The following is a 23604-nucleotide window of genomic DNA, read 5'->3' as shown; positions in this document are numbered from 1 at the left end:
AGTGGATAGAGCGTCGGCCTTCGGACTGAAAGGTCCCAGGTTTGATTCCGGTCAAGGGCATGTACCTTGGTTGCAGGCACATCCCCAGTAGGGGGTGTGCAGGAGGCAGCTGATCGATGTGTCTCTCTCATCGATGTTTCTAACTCTCTATCCCTCTCCCTTCCTCTCTGTAAAAAAATCAATAAAATATATTTTTTAAAAAAGATATAATTTGTAGGGAGACAACTGTTCTTTTCTTTTTTAAAAAATATATTTTTATTGATTTCAGAGAGGAAGGGATAGAGAGAGAGAGAAACATCAATGATGAGTGAGAATCATACAGAGAGAAACATCAATGATGTGCTGCGTCCTGCACGCCCCACACTGGGGATCAAGCCTGCAACCTGGACCAGGAATCAAACTGTGACCTCCTGGTTCGTAGGTTGATGCTCAACCACTGAGCTACCCAGCCTGGGTGAGACAACTGTTTTTTACAGTTCTTTACAATAGCCTTCCAATGGCTCATTCCCGCGACAAAAAACTCTGATTAGTAATTTTAGCACAGCCAGTCACTTTCCAAATTAACATACAACTGTTTTTTATTTTTCTGTGCTGATAGAATCATTTCAAGCAGTGCTCTCCAGTATAACTTTCTAGCATAATGCAAATTAGGACAGATTTCTCTGAGTAGCCATATGGTTAGCTACAAAGTTCTGTTCATTGTTATGTCACACAGATATGGCTGCTGAGCACTTGCAATGTGGTTTAGGCAGCGGTCAGCAATGGGTGATTCGCGAGATCAGAAAGGTTGGCGACTGCTGGTTTAACAGTTTTTGTTTTGTAAAAATGAAAACTTTAGTTGCCAATGGGAACCAATGGAAGACCAGGGGGTGTGAGGGCAACCGAGGCTAGGGGTTCCAAGGAGGTGGGAGCAACCAGGAGAGCAATGTACTGGTGGAGGAGATCCTCAGGCCTCAGGCAGTGCCAGCCTAGATCCTGAGATGTTGACAATGGCAACTATGACTCATCCACCCTCGACTCCCTCCTAAGTGACAGCCCACTCTTCTTTCATTTTGGGGCTCAGCTTAAGCTGCTTCCCATGAGTGAGCAGATCTGGGAGCTGCAGACCATCATCCGGATAAGACAGCCAGTAGTGGGACCTTCGTGTTTTCTGCAAATCATTTGACCAGACTTGGCATGGAAGAGAGATCGGATGAGCTGCCCTGTAAAGAAGGCATGGTGACCACTCCTTCAGGATAAAAAGATGGAGTGAGATTTTTTTTTTTAAAGTATTTTATTGATTTTTTTTACAGAGAGGAAGAGAGATGGAGAGTTAGAAACATTGATGAGAGAGAAACATCAATCAGCCGCCTCCTACACACCCCCCACTGGGGATATGCCCACAAGCAAGGTACATGCCCTTGACCGGAATCGAACCTAGGACCCTTGAGTCTGCAGGCGGACGCTCTATCCACTGAGCCAAACTGTTTTGGGCTTGAGTGAGATTTGAGAAGGGAATTTGTGGCCTCAGCATGAGAAGCAGTGAGGCAGTGGAACCAGGTTTAGGAGATTACTGTCGATCCACAGGTATTGGAAAGATCCTGATTCAGAGTGATGAGGAGACACAAAGAGCCAAAGTCTCTGATGTCAAGTTCCCTCCAGACATTTACAGGAGAAAAGTCCTTCTGATGTATCCCATTCTCAGCGCTGGAAACACTGTCATTGAAGCTGGGGGACGGGGTCCTCAGGCCTGGATTCTTACAGAATGTGGAGTTCAGCCCAGGGTTAGCATCCTACTCAGTCTGTTCTCCCCTCCTCATGGTGCCAAATGAATCATTCAAGTTTCCAGAGGTCACCATTTTAACTATTGAAGTTCATCCTGTTGCACCCACACATTTATTTTTAAGATTGTTAAAACTGATTTCTGGAGAGAAACATTGACATGAGAAGGAAATATCGATAGGCTGCCTCATCCACGCCCCCTATCAGGTATCTAGGTTGGAGCCTGCAAACAGGACATGTGCCCTGACCAAAATAGAACCTTTAGCACATGGGACCAAACCCAACCAACTGGGCCACACCAGTCAGGGTAGCACTTACATATTTTGGACAGAAATTCTTTGGAACTTGGGCTGGCGTGGCTCAGTGGTTGAGCATCAACCTATGAACCAGGAGGTCACGGTTTAATTCCAAATCAGGGCACATGCCTGGGTTGTGTGCTGGATCCCCAGTAGGGGGTGTGCAGGAGGCAGCTGACCAATTATTCTCTCTCATCATTGATGTTTCTATCTCTCTGTCCCTTTCTCAAATAAAAAATACATGCTAAAGAAATATAGAACAGACTAAATTATTGAGGGGAAAATGAATTATCTTGTGTAATATCAGTTCTATTTTGAGATTCTACCTTTTTTACTGATTCATTTGAGGAATGGCAGAGAAAATTGTTACAGATGCTTTATAATTTTTGAAGGTGGGGATAGTAAAACAATTTGAGGTTGGTTATTTCTTGACTGTAAGCACCAAATACAACAATGTATCACACACCACTCCTAGAACGTATATTTTTTTATTCATTTAAAAAAATACATTTTATTGATTTTTTACAGAGAGGAAAGGAGAGGGACAGAGAGTTAGGAACATCGATGAGAGAGAAACATCAATCAGCTGCCTCCTGCACGCCTCCTACTGGGGATGTGCCCGCAACCCAGGTACATACCCTTGACCTGAATCAAACCTGGGACCTTTCAGTCTTCAGGTTGACACTCTATCCACTGATCCAAAATGGTTATGGCGAACATATATTTTTAAAAATATATTTTTATTGATTTCAGAAAAGAAGGGAGGAGATATAAACAACAGTGATGAGAGAGAATAATTATTCAGCTGCCTCCTGCACAACCACTACTGGTGATTGACCCTGGAAATGACACATGTGCCCTGACCTCCTGGATCATAGGTCGATGCTCAACCACTGAGCCACACTAACAGGCTTGGAAAATATTTTAATATTTTATACAAATTGCTCAGTACATTGAAACGGTTCCCTAACTTATGAACTTTCTCTTACAGCCACAAATAAACCCAAATAGGAGTAAGTTCTTTGTTCCACATACCCTGGTAGTTTGCATTTTGTTTAGTTTGCTTATAGTTCATGAAGGCTCCATTTAAAGTTTGTGTATAGCATTAGAGGCCCTGTGTCCCTCAGCCCAGCCTGCACCCTCCCCAATCTGGGACATCCCTCTCACAATCCAGGACTGCTGGCTTCCAACTGCTCGCCTGCCTGCCTTCCTGATTGCCCCTAACCGCTTCTGCCTGCCAGTCTGATTGATGCCCTAACTGCTCCCCTGCCAGCCTGATTGCCCCTAACTTCCCTCCCCTGCAGGCCTGGTCCCCCCCCCTGCTCTCCCCTGCAGGCCTGTGTCTCCCCCAACTGCCCTTCCTGCAGGACCGGTTGCCCTCAACTTCCCTCCTCTGCCGGCCTTGTCACCCCCAACTGCCCTCCCTTGCAGGCCTGGTCCCTCCCAACTGCCCTCCCCTGCTAGCCATATTGTGGCAGCCATCTTGTGTCCACATGGGGCAGCCATCTTGTGTGTTGGAGTGATGGTCAATTTGCATATTACTCTTTTTATTAGATAGGATTATATTAGTTTCAGGTGTACAACATAGTGATAGGCATGAATATAACTTACAGAATGAGTTATATTTAAATACATTTCTGCTTCTATATACCTCCCAGGCATGGTAATGTCTTACAGCAATGAGAACAAACTGAGACCAGGCCCATTTCATTCATAACAGCATTTCAGATACAAATTACATTTATGTTTTAAAAACTGAATTACATGCACATAGCTCTTTTATTCCTTCAATTGACACAATAGATTAATTGACGTATGTGTTTAGGTTAAGACCTGAGTATCCCTTAGTATTAATGCAAATATTTAACATCATGAGACTCTCACAACTTCCCAGTTTCAGCATTTATACAATTTCTCTCAGGATATAATTTCCAACAATAATCTGAACTAGAATGTCTTTCACACAGAATGTCTCCTATTATTTTCCTGTGACATAAAGGAACATGTAATTGATCACTGATGGTGAGACCACACTCACTGCATTCAGAAGGTTGCTGTTCTGTGCAAATCCTCCGGAGGGCGCACCTCTGGCCACAGGCTGGGCCACACTGACTACATTCCTGTTTGCTAGAGGCCCACTGATGTTTAGTATTGTCTGAGGGACCACAGAAGGCAATTGCGTAGTCACTGTATTAAGAGGGTTTATCTCCTGCAGGACAACACTGGTCTGTGATGAGCTGGGACTCTCTAAGCGAGGACGTATGGCCTTGACTGGACCACGTTTTGCTCTTGGGTGTCTTTTTTTATGTGACACAAGGGTTGACATGTAGGCAAAAGCTTTCCCACACGTGTCACAGGAATAGGGTTTCTCTCCAGTGTGAATTCTTTCATGCTTAATGAGACTTGAGGACCAGGAAAAGCATTTTCCACACTCACTGCACACATAGGGCGTCTTTCCTGTGTGCAATCTCTGATGCGCTATGAGATCGCCCTTCTGGATGAAGCCTTTTCCACATTCGTTGCAAACATAAGGTTTCTCCCCCGTGTGAATTCGCCTGTGTACAGTGAGATTGCTCTTATTCACAAAGCCTTTTCCACATTCGCTGCAGACACAGGGTTTTGGCCCCCTGTGAATTCGCCTGTGTACAATGAGGTCGCGATTCTGGAGGAAGCCTTTTCCACAGTTACTGCATATGAAGGGTTTCTCTCTCGTGTGTGTTCTCTGTTCAGTGAGCATGAAGATTGTGAATGCTTCCCTGTACTCAATGCACTGACGTGGCTTCTCACCTGTATGAATGAGCTGATGATCAGTCAGACAAGACCTCTTTTTGAAGGCTTTCCCACAGTCTCCCATTATGTGAGCCTTCTCTCTTTTCGGAGGTTTGATGAGTTGGGACTCAGTACTGATGAGTTTTCGGCTTTCGTGAAATTTCACTTCAGCCTGAAATTGTTCACTGTTGGCTTGGAGACAGGATTTTCTAACTTCAGAAAGCTCAGTACACAAGGTGATTCCATAGTTTCTTCTCTGATTAAGTAGAGATAAATCTGATTTTATACTTTTTCCATGTGAGTCAAACATATGTTTTTGTCGTAACAGAACATGGTTTGTGCTCTCCTGGGCAGCATTTTCACAGGTGTTACATTGATGCCATTGTTGTAGGCTTTCATTTTGTAAGTGTTCTGGCAGATGATCATCACGTTTCCAGATTTCTAGGAAAGAACAGAACAATGAACTCATCCAACATTTGAATTGGAAGAAAAGTAATGAAAAATTATCCTGACACCTTCAGCCCAGTTGGCTTGGCTAAGTGGTTGAGCGTCGACCTTTGAACCAGGAGGTTATGATTTGATTCCTAGTAAGGGCTCAACCCCAGTAGGGGGTGTGCTGGAGGCAGCCAATCAGTGATTCTCTCTCATCAATGATGTTTATCTCTCTCTCTCCCTCTACTTTCCTCTCTGAAATCAATAAAAATTTATTTGTTACAAAATTCCATGTTCAATGTTCTTTGGAAAACACAGTAATATAAAGAATAGGTGAAAGTTGAGTGTAAAAATAGAGTCCATAATTCACCATGATGAAATAGAGATTTGGCCCTAACCAGTTTGGCTCAGTGGATAGAGTGTTGGCCTGCAGACTGAAATGTCCCAGGTTTGATTCCAGGTCAAGGGCATGTACCTTGGTTGCGGGCACATCCCCAGTAGGAGGTGAGCAGGAGGTAGCCAATTAATGTTTCTAACTCTCTATCCTTCTCCCTCTCCCTTCCTCTCTGTAAAAAATCAATAAAATATATATTAAAAAAAAAAAAAAACCAATTTGTCTACTTCCTAAGGTCATGACAAACATGCAGAGTATAAAATATAGGCAATTTATGGGATCAGCAGACACATAGAAAAGGACCACCTTAATCATATTGGAGAGGGACAGACTCACTCCTTCCACATTCCTCACTGCTGAACACTGTGTACCAACAGGGTCCTAGGTTCGGGACACACAAACACAGTCCTCATGTACAGGGGGTCACACTGCAGTTTGGTGAAGCCACTTAAAGGGCAAAGACACATACGAGAAACAGCTACAGGTTGTGAAAATGGGTGGGAAGGCACAGTGGAGATGGAGAGAGGTGGAGGAAAACAAGCTACATTTCAGAAGCCAGGACTCGCTGTGGGTCCATTAGTGTGGCAGGTACGGCAGGAATAAGGTGATAACACAACAGAAAGCTCCTAGCACCTGTGACTAACACCCTCCAGAACAGAACCCCCATTCTGCAACCCAAATCTTTCTCCACATCTCCTCTCCATTAATGTAAATGAGAACGCCACTCTTCCCTGTAACCAGAACAAAACTTCTCAGCATCACCCTTCATCTGTTATTCTCACACACAGCACTCTCTCCATGATAAATCCGCACGTCCTCCCTATGAATGTGCCCAGAATTGGACTAACACCCCTCCCACACGTGGAAGCAAGTCCCTCTTTCAGACTACAGCAGTAGCCTTCTGCCTGCTTTTCCTGTTCCTCCCTGCCAGCGATCATCTGTTTTCCATCCAGCAGCCAAAGTGATCTTTCTACATAAATTATATCACAACCAGAGGCCCAGTGCATGAAATTCATGAACGTGTAGGGTCCCTGGACCTGGTCAGCGATCAGGGCTAATTGGGGCCTTCTGACTGCTGACCTGGGCCTCCCTTCCCCGGTTGCCAGTTGCTGGCCGGGGCTTCTCTTCCCCGACTGCTGGCCAGGGCCTGCCTTGGTTCCGAGCTGCCCCCTAATGTTCAGTGCACATCATAGTGAGCAATCAAACTCCCAAGGGGACAATTTGCATATTAGCTTTTTATATATATAGACAGACAGATAAGGAGATAGTCCTCTACTCACAAGTCCCTAGTAAGTTATCATCTCAGTTGGAATTAAATAAAGTTTTTTGGTTTTTTTTAATCCTTACTGGAGAAGATTTTATCAACTGATTTTTTTTAAGAGATAAAGTGAGGGAGGGAGGGACCAGGGGGGGGAGAAAAACATTGATGTGAGGGAGACATATTAGTTGGTTGTGTCCTAAACACAACTTGACCAGGAACAGGGATCAAACCCGCAACCCAAGTATGTGCCCTTGAGCAGGAATCCAACCCAAAACCCTTCAGAGCGAGGGTCAATGCTCTAATCACTCCCAGTGCAAAACCTTCCAAGGTTTTTTGTTTTGTTTTTAAATATATTTTATTGATTTTTTTTTACAGACAGGAAGGGAAAGGGATAGAGAGTTAGAAACATCAATGAGAGAGAAACATTGATCAGCTGCTTTCTGCACACCTCCTACTGGGGATATGCCCACAACCAAGGTACATGCCCTTGACCGGAATAGAACCTGGGACCTTTCAGTCTGCAGATTGACGCTCTATCCATTGAGCCAAACCAGTTAGGGCCAGGGTTTTGACATTTCCTTGGAAAGCCCTTAGGTCAGTGGTCGGCATACTGCAGCTCATGAGCCACATGAGGCTCTTTGGCCCCTTGAGTGTGGCTCTTCCACAAAATACCATGTGCGGGCGCACACGTACAGTGCGAATGAAACTTCGTGGCCCATGTGCAGAAGTTGGTTTTTGGCTCTCAAAAGAAGGGCAGTGGCAAACTCATTAGTCAACAAAGCCAAATATCAACAGTACAATGACTGAAATTTCTTTTGAGAACCAAATTTTTTTAAACTTAAACTTCTTCTAATGCCACTTCTTCAAAACAGACTCGCCCAGGCCGTGGTATTTTGTGGAAGAGCCACACTCAAGGGGCCAAAAAGCCACATGTGGCTCGCGAGCCGCGGTTTGCCGACCACTGCCTTAGGTGACCCCGGCCCCTGCCCCGCTGACCTCTGCAGTCTGGTCCTCTTCGCTCTTCCCAAACCGGCTTCCTAAGGTTCTTCAGACACGCTCCTGCCTCAGGCCTTTGACCTTCACAGTTTTACTTTGGGACATCCGTCATCCATCTGATCTAGTGGCCCTTATCCAAGACTGCTTATTCCTAAAACCAGTGCCAAGGCTAAGCACTCACATTGCTATGCTGCCTTCATATTCCTTACAGCAAGTCTCATCACAAGATCCTTTCCATCACCGCTCGTCTGTTTCTCACTCTCATAGCTCATATTAAACTGTATGTCAAATCTCATGTGCCTAGAACACTAAAATTTTTTAAAAATAGGAAAAAAATTTTTATTCACCTGCTATAAAAAGCGTCTCCAGGATCTGACCCACACTCATCCCTCCACCACCATGTTTTGCCATAGCTTACTCCATGACATTCCCGCTTGACTCCCACCTGCTACTGTCTATTTTCTATATAGTCATCAGAGGGAACTTTTAAAAAGCTTTACTCATTCCAGAGTTCAAGAATTCCGCACATTTTCTCATCTCATAGGAAGAATATAACAACTTGACATGGATTACAGGATGGATCTTACCCTCCCCTCCCTCTGCTGCTGCTGCCACTTTGATCTATTATCTGGACTGTTCCTGACAGCCCACTCTGCTCCATTCACACCAGCTCCTGAATGTTTCTCAAACACACTCCTGCCTTTTCTACTTGCTGGCCTCTCTACGTGGAATCCTCTAACCCAGCAGCCTAAGGTCCCTCATCTCTTGGCTCAAAATCACCTCATCAGAGAGGAGTTCCTGTCCTAAAAGAGCAGCCTGATCCCCAGCACCTACAGCTCCATTCTTCAGACTGAATTTTTATCACAGCAGCTTTCATCCCCTAGATACATTATTTATTTGTGTGCTTTGATTCCTTTTCTTACTCCTTCTCTTAAAATGGAAGCTCTTGGCATATTTGTATGCTTTGTCTCACTGCTGTTAGGGCCAGCATACACTAGGTTATCTAAACATAATTTGTAGCGGATGAGTCAAGGAAGCAACAACATGTATGGGACACATTGGCCACCATTTTGGAAAGAAGAAAATCTGTCTCTTGCCCTACCTAGTTTGGCTCAGTAGCTAAAGTGTCGGCCTGCAGACTGAAGGGTCCTGGGTTCCATTCCAGTCAAGGCCACATGCCCAGGTTGCGGGCTCGAGCCCCAGTGGGGGTCATGCAGGAGGCAACTGATCAATGATTCTCATCATTGATATTTCTCTCTCTCTCTCCCTCTCTCTCTGAAATAAATAAAAATATATTTTAAAAAATTAAGAAATAAATAAAAGAAAAATCTCTCTCTTTGTGGACAACATATCATATCATGCAAAAAACAGATAGAAAATTTTAATGTCACGTGATGGGTAATGGAGTTAACCAGGACTGAATGTCCTCAGAAAATGGTGGGAAGAAAAATGAAAGTAATAGGGAAGTAAATACTATATTGTAACGTCTTCGATAAACAAGAACAAAGGTCAAAATTAGAAAATACTCAAAGAAATTAATTTGAAGTAGGCAAGAGTATTATGGTTTGGTTTAGGGTGGAATTGAGAATGTACCTAGTTAAATGTTGTAGTTGAAACACATCATTAACAGTAGACCCCTTGAAAGAAGAGAGCTCTGGCCCTAGCTGGTTTGGCTCGGTGGATAGAGCATCGGCCTGCGGACTGAAGGGTCCCAGGTTCGATTCTGGTCAAGGGCACATGCCTGCATTGCAGGCTCAGTCCCCAGTGGGGGGCTTGCAGGAGGCAGCCAATCAATGATTCTCTCTCATCACTGATGTTTCTCTCTCCCTCTCCTCTCCCTTCCTCTTTAAAATTACTAAAAATATTTTAAAAAAAGAAAAGAAAAGAAGAGAGCTCTGTGGGTGGGGATCAACTGAGCTGGTGGCTGGATGGTCAGGCAGGCAGGGGCACAGGAGTGAAGGAGAATCTGAACTTACGGGTTTCTCCAGCATGGCCCATGATCTAGTTCCTTGTAGTGATTGGGAGCTCAGCAGAGTTGCCACTGAGATGACTAAATTCCACACAATAGTGTCAGTGGTGGATCAAATTGGGAATATCACACTACAGGAGTCTTGTGAAGGGAACAAAAGAAGCTTAGCTGAGGAAAATGAAGAAACCTTTGAAGGGTTAGTGGTTCAGATGAGACAATGGAAACCAGATCCTATGAAGAATCTCAGCGAGAAGAAAAAGAGAAGAGAAAAAGGAGAGGAAAAGCACAGGGAGCCACTTTCCTTGGGGACACATCATCCAAGATGGGGCGGATGTTAGGAAGGCAATAAACATCAGCAGGGGCAGAAAGGAGCAGTGCTTAGAAGACAGTGAGCACACTTCTGTCACTGAAGGTCAGTGCAGTCTCATAGCAGGGGAGGTGGAAGGGTATCAAGAAGGAAAAGATTTGAGAATCTTGAAAAAAAAAAAAAAGAACCATGTCTGGCTGGCATGGCTCAGTGAGCAAAGACCTGTGAATCAGGTCACAGTTAGGTTCACAGGCAGGGCACATGCCTGGGTTGCAGGCTCGATTCCCAGGAGCGTGCAAGAGGCAGCCAATCAATGATTCTCTCTCATCACTGATGTTTCTATCTCTTTCACTCTCCCTTCTTTCTCTCTTAAAAAACACCAAATAAATAAAAACATTTTTTTTTAAATGGACCATACAACCAAAAATGAAGGTGAAGAGAACGATGAATCAAATCCCAGAAGAGATGAAGGGATCTATTTTTCTCTGAACTCCTACAGACAGAAAGGGGTCTCTCTCTCAAAGGGAAAGACATACACTGAGGCACTGCTCACCTATCCTCAAATCCCTTCACCTCTGAGCCCCTTCTCTGAGCCTCTGTGATTTCCACAGCCCCCTACGCTGGTTCTCACTCACCTGAACGGGTCCCACAGTGGAGTTCACCTGCCACTGTCCATGGTGCTTCTCTGTGATCCAACTTGGAAAGTAAGTCAGGTTTGCTGGCCTTATAACCTGTTCACGGGGAATGATAGAGGCCTTAGACACACTGAATAGGACGTGGGGTCTGTGAAGACCATAGAATATAATAAAGACAAAACAATTTTCACACTTAGTAAAGGCTATTCTCTCAGCAGAAGGGAGAACATTCCTCTCTGGGGCCAGACGGAAAACTAAGATTCCTCTACCACTTCAGAAAACCAGACATGCCAGAGCTTTCAGAAGCTGAGAATGGACAGGCCACTGACTGGGGACCATCAGACTGACACGGGGGAGCTGTCCTCACCCACTGACACCAGGTGGCGGTAGGTCTCCAACATCACGTCCCTGTACAGGTCCTTCTGCTCGGGGCCCAGGAGCTGCCACTCCTCCCAGGTGAAGTCCACGGCCACATCATGAAATGTCAGGGGTTCCTGTAACAGTTCCATGTTGTGTAATGGCGTGATGTCCTTTAGATGATATGGAAGAAATGTTAGTTTATCTGTTCACTTTAGAAGCTGCAAGTATATATAGCGAGTGGGATTTTAATTTAGTATACAATTCAGTGATCACATGCATAGTAAAATGCAAGGCGGCACAAAAGTAGGTTTACAGAAATTAGACAATAATTAATAAACAATATCAGAATTAACTCTGTATCAGATATACACAACTATAAATCTACTTTTGCCCATCCTATATTTTGAAATTGAGCATTCAGTCATCCATACTTTCATCCAGTTAAAGTTTCTATAATGTGACCAAGCAGAATTGTTCTTGTTACACTAGAAACACCACATTCATATATTTTAAAGACAAAAAAAGTAGCATTCAACTGTAAAACAGTTGAGAGACAAGTGTATATAGCTTCTCAAGTTCAGAGAAGAGTGTATAAAGTTGTTTGTACATGTGGTGAAGTCCCATAAGTAGACCAGAAGGCCAGGTATAGGACAGTGCAAGAAACCAGTAGTAATGCAGAGCAAATAATAATGAATATAACAGAATTGTGAGAGAACAAGTGGAAAAGACATCAAAATGTAAATCTGTAGTCTAGAAAGGATGATGTAGTCTGCAGAAATCCTTGAAATAGAGCACATGCACATTAAACCAGTCTTTGAAACCACTAGAATTCACTGAAAAGTAGCATTCAACTGGAAAACAGTTGAGAGACAAGTGTATGTAGCTTCTCAAGTTGAGAGAAGAGTGTATAAAATTGTTTGTACATGTGGTGAAGTCCCACAAGTAGAGCAGATAAAACAGTTGAGAGACAAGTGTATATAGCTTCTCAAGTTCAGAGAAGAGCGTCAGGAAAATCCCTAACACAGCAGAGCCTGGGGAGGCGAGGGGCTGGGCACTGTTTCCCTTGAAAGCTGTGTGCTCAGGTGCCTCTTCAAACGTTTCTGCTCACATTTCAGGCGGAAAACCAGTGCCCTGGGCAAGCCCTCAGCTGTGTCTCACAAGCAAAAATGTTAATAACTTAGGATGTTTTAAATATATATAAAAGTTCACAGATTGCCGAGCTGGTGTGGCTTAGGGGTTGAGTGTTGACCTAGTAGGGGCTGTGCAGGAGGTGGCCCATCAGTGGTTCTCTCTCATCATTGATGTTTCTATCTCTCTCCCTCCCTTTTCCTCTTCGAAATCAATAAGAATATATATATATATAAATATATATATATTTTATTTATTTACTTATTTACTTATTTTATTTTTTTATTACTAGTAGCCCTGCGCACAAATCTGTGCGCCAGTAGCTCTCTGCAGGGCCTGGCCGCTCCGCACCCGCTGCCCAGAGGCTCTCTGTGGCCCAGAGGCCCATCCGTGGCTGGTGGCTGGGCTCACAACACTTTCCTCGTTGCCAGAGTGACGATGCAAGCATTCCACACCTTGGCCTGGCCAGAGGCCCATCCGTGGACAGGCGCAGAACGCTTGCCTCATCACCTCGGCGATGAAGCAAGCATTCCACCAGCCGCTCACACTGCCTGCTCTCAGAGTCTGCCCACTGGGGACTGAGGGACTCCAGCGGGGCTGAGAGGACTGGGCGCCGCCATCTTTGTGATGAAGTGATGGTTAATTTGCATATTACCCTTTTATTAAATAGGATTATTATTTTTAAATATATTTTTATTGATTTCAGAGAAGGGAGAGAAGGATAGAAACATCAATGATGATAGAGAATCATTGATCGTCCACCTTCTGCACTCTCCTACTGGGGATCGAGCCTGCAACCCCAGCATGTACAGTTGACCAGAATCAGAACCCTTTAGTCTGCAGGCTGACGCTCTATCCACTGAGCCAAACCAGCTAGGGCAAGAATACACACACACACACACACACACACACACACACACACACATCTCCTATCTAATCCAGAGGGAATATGCTAATTGACCATCATGCCCTCACAAAGATGGCAGCGCCCACAGCCAATAAGGAGGGAATATGCTAATTGACTGCCATGCCCTCAAAAGATGGCGGCGCCCAGTCCCCTCAATATTGCTGGGGCAGCAGGTGCGTGGCACAGCTGGGCCTGCTCCCCTGGCGGGTCCCGCTACTCCGCGCGCCTGCCTCCGGAGTCCCCCAGTCCCCTCAGTCCCCCAGCCGCCCTGAGGCTTGCCTGCGCCTTGGATGTTGGCTGCCCAGTCACCTAGGGCCAGCCCGAGACACAGGCAAGCCTCAGATGGCGGCTGCCCGGCCGCCCAGGGCTGCCCGAAGCTCAGGTAACAGGGCTGATGGAGGCTTGCACTGCCGGCAGTGGCAGCAGCAGAGGTGTGATGGGGGCGTCGCCTTCCCCTGATTGCCAGGTCCCCTCCTGCCCCTGAGGGCTCCCAGACTGTGAGAGGGGGCAGGCTGGGCTGAGGGACCCCCACCTCCAGTGCATGAATTTTCATGTACCAGGCCTCTAGTGTATATATGTGTGTGATACATACTTTTTTTTTTAGTAAGTCTACATTACTTTTTAATACATTTTTATTGATTTCAGAGAGGAAGGGAGAGATAGAAACAACAATGATGAGAGAAACCACTGATCAGCTGCCTCCTGCATGCCCCCCAACTGGAGACCCAGCCCACAACCTGGATGTGCCCTTGACTGGAATTGAACCTGGGACCCTTCAGTCCATAGGCCGACACTCTATCCACTGAGCCAAACCAGCTAGGGCAAGAATATATATATCTTAAAAAGTATACAAGACTGTAAATAAATTGGTATCAGAATGAAAACTAACAGTATGTTAAAATACATAATTTCCATGCTCATGGATGGGGGAAATATAATTTGTAAACATTACCCGAGCTCTGGCAGGGATGTTCAGTTGGTTAGAGCATCCTCCCAATAAACCAAGGTTGCTGATTCAATCTCCTGTCAGGGCACAAACAAGAATCAAGCAATGAATGCATAAACAAGTGGAACAACAAATTAGCCCTGGCCAGTGTGGCTCAGTTGGAGCATCGTTTCAAAAGGTGGTGGGGTCTATTCCTAATCAGGACACAAACCCAAGTTGCAGGTGAGGTCAAGTGCAGGAGGCAACTGATCAATGTTTCTCTCTCTCTCTCTCTCTCTCATCAACAAAAACAAAAACACCAAACTGATGTCTTTCTCTTCATCTCACTCCCTTCCCCTCTCTCTCTAAAAATCAATACAGCCCTGACCGGTTTGGCTCAGTGGATAGAGCGTCAGCCTGTGGACTGAAGGGTTCCAGGTTCAATTCCAATCAAGGGCATGTACCTGGGTTGCAGGCACATCCCCAGTAGGGGGTGTGCAGGAGGCAGCTGATCGATGTTTCTCTCTCATCGATGTTTCTCCCTCTCTATCCCTCTCCCTTCCTCTCTGTAAAAAATCAATAAAATATATATTTTTAAAAAATAATAAAAATCAGCCGAAACCGGTTTGGCTCAGTGGATAGAGCGTCAGTCTGCGGACTGGAAGGTCCCAGGTTCGATTCCGGTCAAGGACATGTACATTGGTTGCGGGCACATCCCCCGGTGTGGGGTGTGCAGGAGGCAGCTGGTCGATGTCTCTCTGTCATCGATATTTCTAACTCTCTATCCTTCTCTCTTTCTTTCTGTGAAAAATCAATAAAATATATTTAAAAATAATAATTATAAAATCAATCCATATTTTTAAAGAAATCATCTAAAATAAGGCAAAATAAAATAAGGCAAAAAAATTAAAAATAAACAATATACAGAAAAGAGAACAATGGGGCAAGTAATATGCACATAGATGATTGGTTTAAACAAAGCATACGCCCTGGCTGGTGTGGCTCCTTTGGATGAGTGTTGCCCCAGGCACCAAAGGATTGCAAGTTCGATTCCTACTCAGGGCACATGCCCGGGTTCCCGGCCTGATTCCCAGTGGTGGGCATGCAGGAGGCAGCAGATCAATGATTCTCTCTAATCATTGATGTTTCCATCTCCATCCCCCTATTCCTTCCTCTCTCTGAAATAAATAAAAACTTATTTAAGAAAATCATTTTGGAGGACAACTCTCAGTCTCACTGGGAGAGTACATCAATAAAACTTGAAGATACAGGAAAATTTCTCAACAAGTTATGGAAAGATATTTTAAACAGGCCACATAACGCGCACAATAGAGCTACTTATAGTTGTTGGAGGAAATGTAAAGGGTACAATGACTTTGGAAAACATTTTCTGCATAATCTATGTAGGCTGAAGTTACACACACCCTAAGACACAGCATGTTCACTCTGAGGTATTCATCTAATCTCTATATTTTCTCCCCCCGCCAAAAAATAAGGGCACTTTTGAACCAGAAAACATGTACATGAGTTTTCATGGCAGCAGTATTACTAACAATCCAGACTGCAAACAATACAAGTTCAGTTAACAGTAGGAAAAACTTCCATACACTCAAACTAGGGCATGCTATGGGGAAAATACCACCTTGGCCCAGCTTGCAAACTAAAAATGCTTATTATGTTTTTATATTTTATTTTGTTAGTATTTTTTCAGGTTATAAGAGATTGCTTATTTTAAAATATATTTTTATTTATTTCATAGAGGAAGGGAGAGGGAGAGAGAAACATCAATGATGAGAGAGAATCACCGATGGGCTGCCTCCTGCACACCCCGACGGGGGATCGAGCCTGCAACCCAGGCATGTGCCCTTGACCGGAATCGAACCCGAGACTGGTTAGTCCGTAGGCTGACACTCTATTCACTGTGCCAAAACGGCTAGGGTGAGAATGTTTATTTAGAAATTTACAGAGGTAGTAGAAGTGAACCAGTTTACCTGCATAAGCTCAGGAAACAAGTCACAGAGGCTTAAGAAGGGCCCTTGGAGCTTAGGAGAGAAAGGCAAAGGGAACTGGCCAGGAGGGAAGAAGAGGGGAAGGGAAAGGCATGGGCGGGGGGCGGGGGGGGGCGCTCCTGAACAAATACAAATTTTGTGAATTATATGTGAGAGACCTTCTGTGGCTTGCAACTCCTTAAATATTTACTGTGTAAACATTATAGAATAAAATTGTCCGACCCTGTTACAGAGCAAAAGAAAACCCCAACAACCAACCAACAAAATGCATATCTATATACTGAGTATAAGAAGCCTAACATCGAAAAAAAATTCATAATGTATGATTGGTTGATACAGTTGAAATAGGCACAACTAAGTAATATATAAAGATTAGGCATGGCCCTGGCACTGGCTTGTGGACCAAAGGGTCCCGGGTTCGATTCGGTCAAGGGCACCTACCTTGATTGCAGGCTCCTCCCTGACCTTGGCCCTGGTCTAGGCTCGTGCAGGAGGCAACCAATCAATGTGTTTCTCTCTGTCTTTCCCTTTCTCTAAAATCAATAGAAAAATATCCTCAGGTGATGATAAAGAAAGAAAAAAAAAAGATTAGGTATGATAAATTATATGATAAAAGTATGAAGAATAGCATTAAAGAGCTTGGTATGAAGAGCAGGTGGTAAACACCTGGGTGTGTGAGGATGCAAAAGAATTAGAATGGGGCTCACAGAACAACACTGGGGTGCTGGCAGTCTTCTGTTCCTTGACCTGGAGCAATGATTGTTTATACACATAATATACTATATTTCACATACGTGTAAAATAGGTCACCTTTTGTACATATAATACCCATACATGACATATTTACACATTGTTTACATATATGTGAACAATACACACATGTATAAATATTGCTTTTATACTAAGTTGTGGATCTTTTAAATTAACAAATCAATAGAAGAGCTCAATGATACCAAAAACTTGTCTTTTTTATTTTAGATTTTTATTTTTTATTTTTTAAATATATTTTATTGATTTTTTACAGAGAGAAAGAGAGAGGGATAGAGAGTTAGAAACATTGATGAGAGAGAAACATCGATCAGCTGCCTCTTGCACACCCCCTACTGGGGATGTGCCCGCAACCAAGGTACATGCCCTTGACCGGAATCGAACCTGGGACCCTTGAGTCCACAGGCCGACGCTCTATCCACTGAGCCAAACCGGTTTTGGCATATTTTAGATTTTTTTAAAAATATATTTTTTATTATTTTCAGAGAGGAAGGAGATAAGAAATATCAATGATGAGAGAGAATCATTGATCTGCTGCCTCCTGCACGCCCCCTACTGGGGATGGAGCCCGAAAACCTGGCATGTGCCCTTGTCCAGAATTGAACCTGGGACCCGTCAGACCGCAGGCCAACGCTCTATCCACTGAGCCTAACCAGCTAGGCCTCAAAAGCTTGTCTTTTAAAAAGACCAATAAAACACATGCATCTGTATTAAGATGGATCTAAAGAAAACTGGTGCCAAATATATAAGGAATTAATGGGAGACATAAATCACATTAAGTAGACTTTTTGTTGTTGTTAATCCTCATCAGAGGGTATTTTTCCATTAATTTTTAGAGAGAGGGGAAGGGAAGGGGAGAGACATTGAATGGACCAGGGCCAGGGATTGAGCCTGCAACCCAGGTATGTGCCACTGACCAGAACTGAAATGGCAACCCGTCCATCTGCGGGCCCACACTCTATCCACTGAGCCAAACCCGCTAGGGCAAAAGACATATTTTTAGTCTTAAACAATACTATAAACAGTTTTTAAAATATATTTTTATTGATTTCAGAAATGAAGGGAGATGGAGAGAGACAAAAACATCAATGAGAGAGAATCATTGATTGGTTGCTTCCTGCACGGCCCACACTGGGGATGGAGCCCGCAACCTGGGCACGTGCCCTTGACCAGGAATCGAACCCTGGCCTCGTGGTTCATAGGTCCATGCTTAACCCCTGAGCCATGCCCACCTGGCATTACTATAAACATTTTTATGTCATTAAATCTGAAATCCTGCTGAAACCGGTTTGGCTCAGTGGATAGAGCTTCGGCCTGTGGACTCAAGGGTCCCGGGTTCGATTCCGGTCAAGGGCATGTACCTTGGTTGCGGGCACATCCCCAGTAGGGGTGTGCAGGAGGCAGATGATCGATGTTTCTCTCTCATCGATGTTTCTAACTCTCTATCCCTCTCTCTTCCTCTCTGTGAAAAATCAATAAAATATATTAAAAAAATAAAATAAATTATAAAAAAATTTTTTGAAATCCTGGATGAATCATAATTTTATTAACCTAAACTCATAGAAACTGCTAACTCCTGTCACTGTAGCAGGTGAATTTTCTGGGTAGGCAACAGGACACAGATCTCCACCAGAACCCTGATTTCCTATTTTGTATTGAAGAGCCAATCAATGCTTTGAGAAAAGAATCTTTAGTGATAAAAGCATAATATGCCAATTAGTCCGGACGGGGACGAAGCCAGTGGCGCGGGTGAGGCGGAGCCAGCCACAGGGGCGGTGGTGGGCCAAGCCCCTTGCATGAATTCCGTGCATCGGGCCTCTAGTAGATTATGAACATGAGAAAGTAGGACAGAACATTAAGGTTATATTGAGACAGCACTTTATCAAACACGGGAAATGTGATTCAATGAATTATTTAAATCAATCACTAGCGATGGGAACTGCAGCCACCACGGTGGACAAAGATGAATGAAGCAGGACTTAATGCATACACAGGGATACAGGTGACCTTAGCAGAGGGATGCATATTAAATAAAATGGAGATTCTGTTAGCCAAAAAAGAAAAAAGAAAAAAAGAGAGAGAGAGAGCAGATGTTGCTGAACATTTTCCGTCAAGGGATAGCCATTTATTTTCAGCTCTGAGGACCACAGGTCTCCGTCACGGGACTCAGTTCTGCGCTTGGAGGTCGAAAGCCGCCCCAAACGATGAGGGACCCACGAGCGAGGCTGGGTCAGTCTCTCCGCGGCGGGGAGCCAGCCCCGGGGTAAGGAGCCCAAAAGCAGGGCTTTCCTCCCCACCTGCCTGGGCTCCGCCGCCTTCTCTGAGTTGACATCTAAGCTACCCCCCCCCCCCCAACATGAGGGCACATCGGCACCGGAACTCACGTGCAGGAATGTTCTCAGCAGCTCGTCCATCACCCGCCCAACTGCAAACGGCACCCGCTCAGTCACGGCAGGGACCCTGCCTCACACTCCAGCCGGGAGGCCGCCCCTCCCGACGGCCCAGGTCGGAACCTCAGCCCAACACCAGCCCGGGGTCCCGGGCGACCAAACCTCCGCCTCGCGAGACCCTGACCACACGCCCGTTATCATTCCGAATCCTGGACCCGACGCCCTCACGCGACGGCATCCACGCCGGCCCCCACTTCACTGAGCCCCACGGGAAACCCCGAACCGGAACCCGACCCCGCGATCACCCGCGTCCCTCACAGAGACCCGCAAAGACCAGGACAGTCGGGACCCTGTCGACCGACCCCGAGTCGCCGGATGACCCCACAGTTACCCCAACCGCAGGCAGGAGCGTCACACCTGCTCCCTCCCAAACACCTTGCCGCTCCTGCCCCCCTCCCTCGCTCCCTCCCGTCGCGAATCCCACGGGTCCAGCCGCACCCCTTCCACCCTGTGAGAGCAAACTTCAATGGAGACAAAACTTTCTCTCTAAAAACCTTCAAAGGACAAGAAGAGCACACTCACCTGCGGGACCTGACACCCCGCGAACTGATTCAGATTCTGGAGTCGTCGCCCAGATATCGCGTCACTACGGTGGCCGAGGAGGATCTGAGGCATTGGGAGAAACCGAGCGATTCCCGCAGTCCCCTCTGAGGCAATATGTCCGCTCCCAGTTCGCGGCGCCGCCACGGGGGCCGCCATGTTGGGACACCCGACTGCCGTACAGAAGGCAAAGCCGCAAGTGTGGAACGTGGATGGCTGGGAGGCGAGAAGCACCCGAGGTTCTCTCCTTTCCCGGCACTTGTACTCTTGTGGAAAATGAGTGTGTTTTCAGAGATTTGAGCTTCTCAAGGAAAATGCAGAGCCAATTAAATATTGTTTGGCGGGCTGGGCAAAGAAGTCATGTGGCCACTGCCTTTATTTTAGTTTGTATAAATAAAACTTTTAAAAAAATTATTATTTTTTTTTTAATGTCAGAGAGGAAGGGAGAGATAGAAATATCAATAAGAGAGAATCATTGATCGGCCACCTCCTGCACGCTACCCACTGGGGGAGCGAGCCCACAACCTGGGTATGTGCTCTGACTGGGACTCTAACCATGACCTCCTGGTTCATAGGTCGGAGCTCAACCACTGAGCCAAGCCAGCTGGGGTTAAAAACAACAACTTTTGAAATGGCCAGGAGTGCAGTTGTCACTGTAGCAGCAGAGAATAAAATCCTGCGAAGAGCCCAGCAGGTGTGGCCCAGTCGATTGTTGACTTATAAGTTGTGGGCTGAATCCCCAGTAGGGGGCGTGCAGGAGGCAGGTGAGCGATGTCTCTCTCTCGATGTTTTTCCTCTATCCTTCTCCCTCTCTAAAATCAATAAAAACATTTTTTTAAAAAAAGTATCTAATTAAAATAAAAAAAGAAATTCTGCAAAGAGAAAAGATCACACATTTGGTAAGTGGTCACCAACGGGAAGCTTCTGGCGGAAAATTTCTTGCAGGAAATGATTTTTAAGAAAAGTAAAAGATTTAACCCTGACCGGTTTGGCTCAGTGGATAGAGCGTCGGCCTGCGGACTGAAAAGGTCCCAGGTTCGATTTTGGTGAAGGGCATGTACCTTGGTTGCGGGCACATCTCCAGTAGGAGGTGTGCAGGAGACAGCTAATCGATGTTTCTTTCTTATCAATGTTTCTAACACTCTATCTCTCTCTTCCTCTCTGTAAAAAAAGTCAATAAAATAAATGAGTGGTGCATCAATTTCAACGAATAGTACGTTTTGTCTGGGATCTGTTGCTCTAGAAAACCAGTCTAAAACATTTTTACCTATTATGACTCGCTTTTAAAAAATGTATTTATAGCCAAAACCGGTTTGGCTCAGTGGATAGAGCGTCGGTCTGCAGACTGGAAGGTCCCAGGTTCGATTCCGGTCAAGGGCATATACATTGGTTGCAGGCACATCCCCCGGTGGGGGGTGTGCAGGAGGCAGCTGGTTGATGTCTCTCTTTCATCGATGTTTTTAGGCTCCTGCAGGAGGCAACCAATCGATGTTTCATGCTCACATTGATATTTCTCTGTCTTTCCCTCTCTTCCACTCTCTCTAAAAATCAATGGAAAAATATCCTCAGGAGAGGATAAAAAAAAAAAAAAAGAATTTGAATAATGAAAGAACCAGAGGAAGGGGTCATTTCCCTGAGTCCCAATGATATTTGGGAATCTGGGATTCAAATCCAAAATGCCTAACCCAAGGCATGGGGACTCTGATCACTGCCCCCCATTTCCTTCTGCATTGGCTTTGGGGCTCTAAAACACCCTGCCCACCCTGATGCCATCTGGTCCTCCTGAGAGAACTGTTCCAACCCAAGAACCCCTATGACAGGAGACCAAGAAAATGGAGAGCTCTACCAAGCAAGGGTTTATTGCATTACCAAATGAAGAGACTTGTGAACGTGATGGAGAATGTTAGTAGTGCAGATTAAAATTAAAAGTGTCCATTGCTTTGTGCGGAACAGGAAAAAAGTAAACATATCATTCTAATTCGAAAAGCCTTTATTCCATCAAGCCAAAAAGGCACCACATGAAATTCCATCTTGGTTGTTTCACTCTCCTTTTGTTAAACAGCCAAAATTCACAGCAGACAAAGTTTTAAGAGATGTTTAAATAAAAAAAAGGTTGAGCAAACCAACTATTCTCTAGTGTGTTCGAGGAACTGATTCCCTCATACACTGCTGGAGAAATGCAAACAGGTCCATCAGTTTTGATCACAACTTGCAAATCTCTATAAGTTAAATATTCACCTACCTTACAACTTAAGCCTATGTACTGAGTTATTGACAAGGGTAAGTGAAACATATCCACATAAAAAATTATACAGCCCTGACCGGTTTGGCTCAGTGGATAGAGCGTCGGCCTGTGGACTGAAGGGTCCCAAGTTCGATTCCAGTCAAGGGCATGTACCTTAGTTGCGGGCACATCCCCAGTAGGGGGGTGTGCAGGAGGCAGCTGATCGATGTTTCTCTCTCATCGATGTTTCTAACTCTCTATCTCTCTCTCTTCCTCTCTGTAAAAAAATCTATAAAATATATTTTTTAAAATGAAAAAATTATATTTTTAAAATAAAAAAAAGAAAGGTCATTCTCAACATCATGGCCTTTAAAAAATAAAAATAAAAAAATAAAATGGAATGTAAATCAATGGTTACTTGTAAAGCTGTGAGGGGCAGAGAGATTAAAAAAGAACATGCAGTAAATTCAGTGACATATATATGGTCAATATTGACTATGGTGATGGATTCACTTAATTCCATATGTGAGGACTCCTCAAATATTATATTTGACATATGTCATTTATTAAAAATTAAAACGTTTTAAAATTGGTTAAAGGTAAAAGAAGTTTGCATGTCCAACTTTTTTTGGAAAACAGATTTAACAAATTGAAAGTCAGTCCACGTTCTCATGCCCTGTGAAAGAGACCTTCCTCAGTGACAGTGAACAATGAAGACTTTCTCCCAAACCAGTGGGAATGCTCACTGGATCACAAGACATCCTGGAATGCACAAACCTTTAGATTATTTTCAATGACGATGACTGCATCCACAGAAAACATGCTTAGAGGAACACAGATTTGTGCACGTGCCACCCAGCCGTCTTTTCCTCGGAACATTTCTGGATGTAGGTTTACAAGAGGCTCATTCCATCTAGCTGGCAGCAATCTTTCCAACACCATATTTCTGTAGTGATCATGGCTGCCCAAATCTGGTCCTCTAAGGAATTTTGGACATTAGGGCAAATATCCCTTTGTAAGGCTGGGCAAGAGATTCCCCTGCAAGCAAGCAAAATAATTCATGTTCCTTCCAGAAGGTTCTGAGGTTGTCACAGCTAACCACTCTTTGGAGTGATCTTCTGAAACTCTCCTAAAACTCATGGCATCAGGCTTAACATGAGGACTGGAGAGCCCAGTCTTTCCTAGGAAAATAGCGCAGCAATGCACATCTGGCCTAAACTGCTGAGCTAATTTCTCACTATGTCATTTTTTCACAGGCAGAGAAAGTTTGAGCTGCCCATAAAATTGTTCACATGCTTATAGTATCCAAATCCTATATAATAAAAGGCTAATATGCAAATTGTCCCCTCGACTGGGAGTTCGACCAGGAGTTCAACCGGGAGTTCGACTAGGGGGTGAGGCTGGCCGGCCAACCTCCCCTCCTCCTGGCCAGCCACACCCCCTATCAGCCCCACCCCACCCCGATCAGGGGCC

General features: G+C 44.8%; 1 protein-coding gene and 1 pseudogene across 1 annotated transcript; one reads left to right on the top strand and one right to left on the bottom strand.

Moving 5' to 3' along the window:
• The first annotated feature begins 761 nt into the window (after positions 1–761).
• On the top strand, positions 762–3058 carry LOC103304816 (uracil phosphoribosyltransferase homolog; annotated as a pseudogene).
• Positions 3059–3608: 550 nt separating this feature from the next.
• On the bottom strand, positions 3609–19914 carry LOC103304815 (zinc finger protein 350-like). The gene is made up of 5 exons (XM_054710565.1): positions 19890–19914; positions 14168–14238; positions 11188–11350; positions 10821–10916; positions 3609–5267 (listed from the first exon to the last, which is right to left on the bottom strand). The coding sequence occupies exons 3-5, from the start codon at positions 11327–11329 to the stop codon at positions 4036–4038; spliced, it is 1470 nt and encodes a 489-aa protein (XP_054566540.1). The 5' UTR covers positions 11330–11350; positions 14168–14238; positions 19890–19914; the 3' UTR covers positions 3609–4035.
• Between the last annotated feature and the right edge of the window lie 3690 nt (positions 19915–23604).

The sequence above is a fragment of the Eptesicus fuscus genome, chromosome 21 (genome assembly GCF_027574615.1).
Source record: "Eptesicus fuscus isolate TK198812 chromosome 21, DD_ASM_mEF_20220401, whole genome shotgun sequence".
Lineage (NCBI taxonomy): Eukaryota > Metazoa > Chordata > Mammalia > Chiroptera > Vespertilionidae > Eptesicus > Eptesicus fuscus.
The sequence above is the reverse complement of the archived record's forward strand: the minus strand, read 5'-3'. Positions and strand labels throughout refer to the sequence as shown.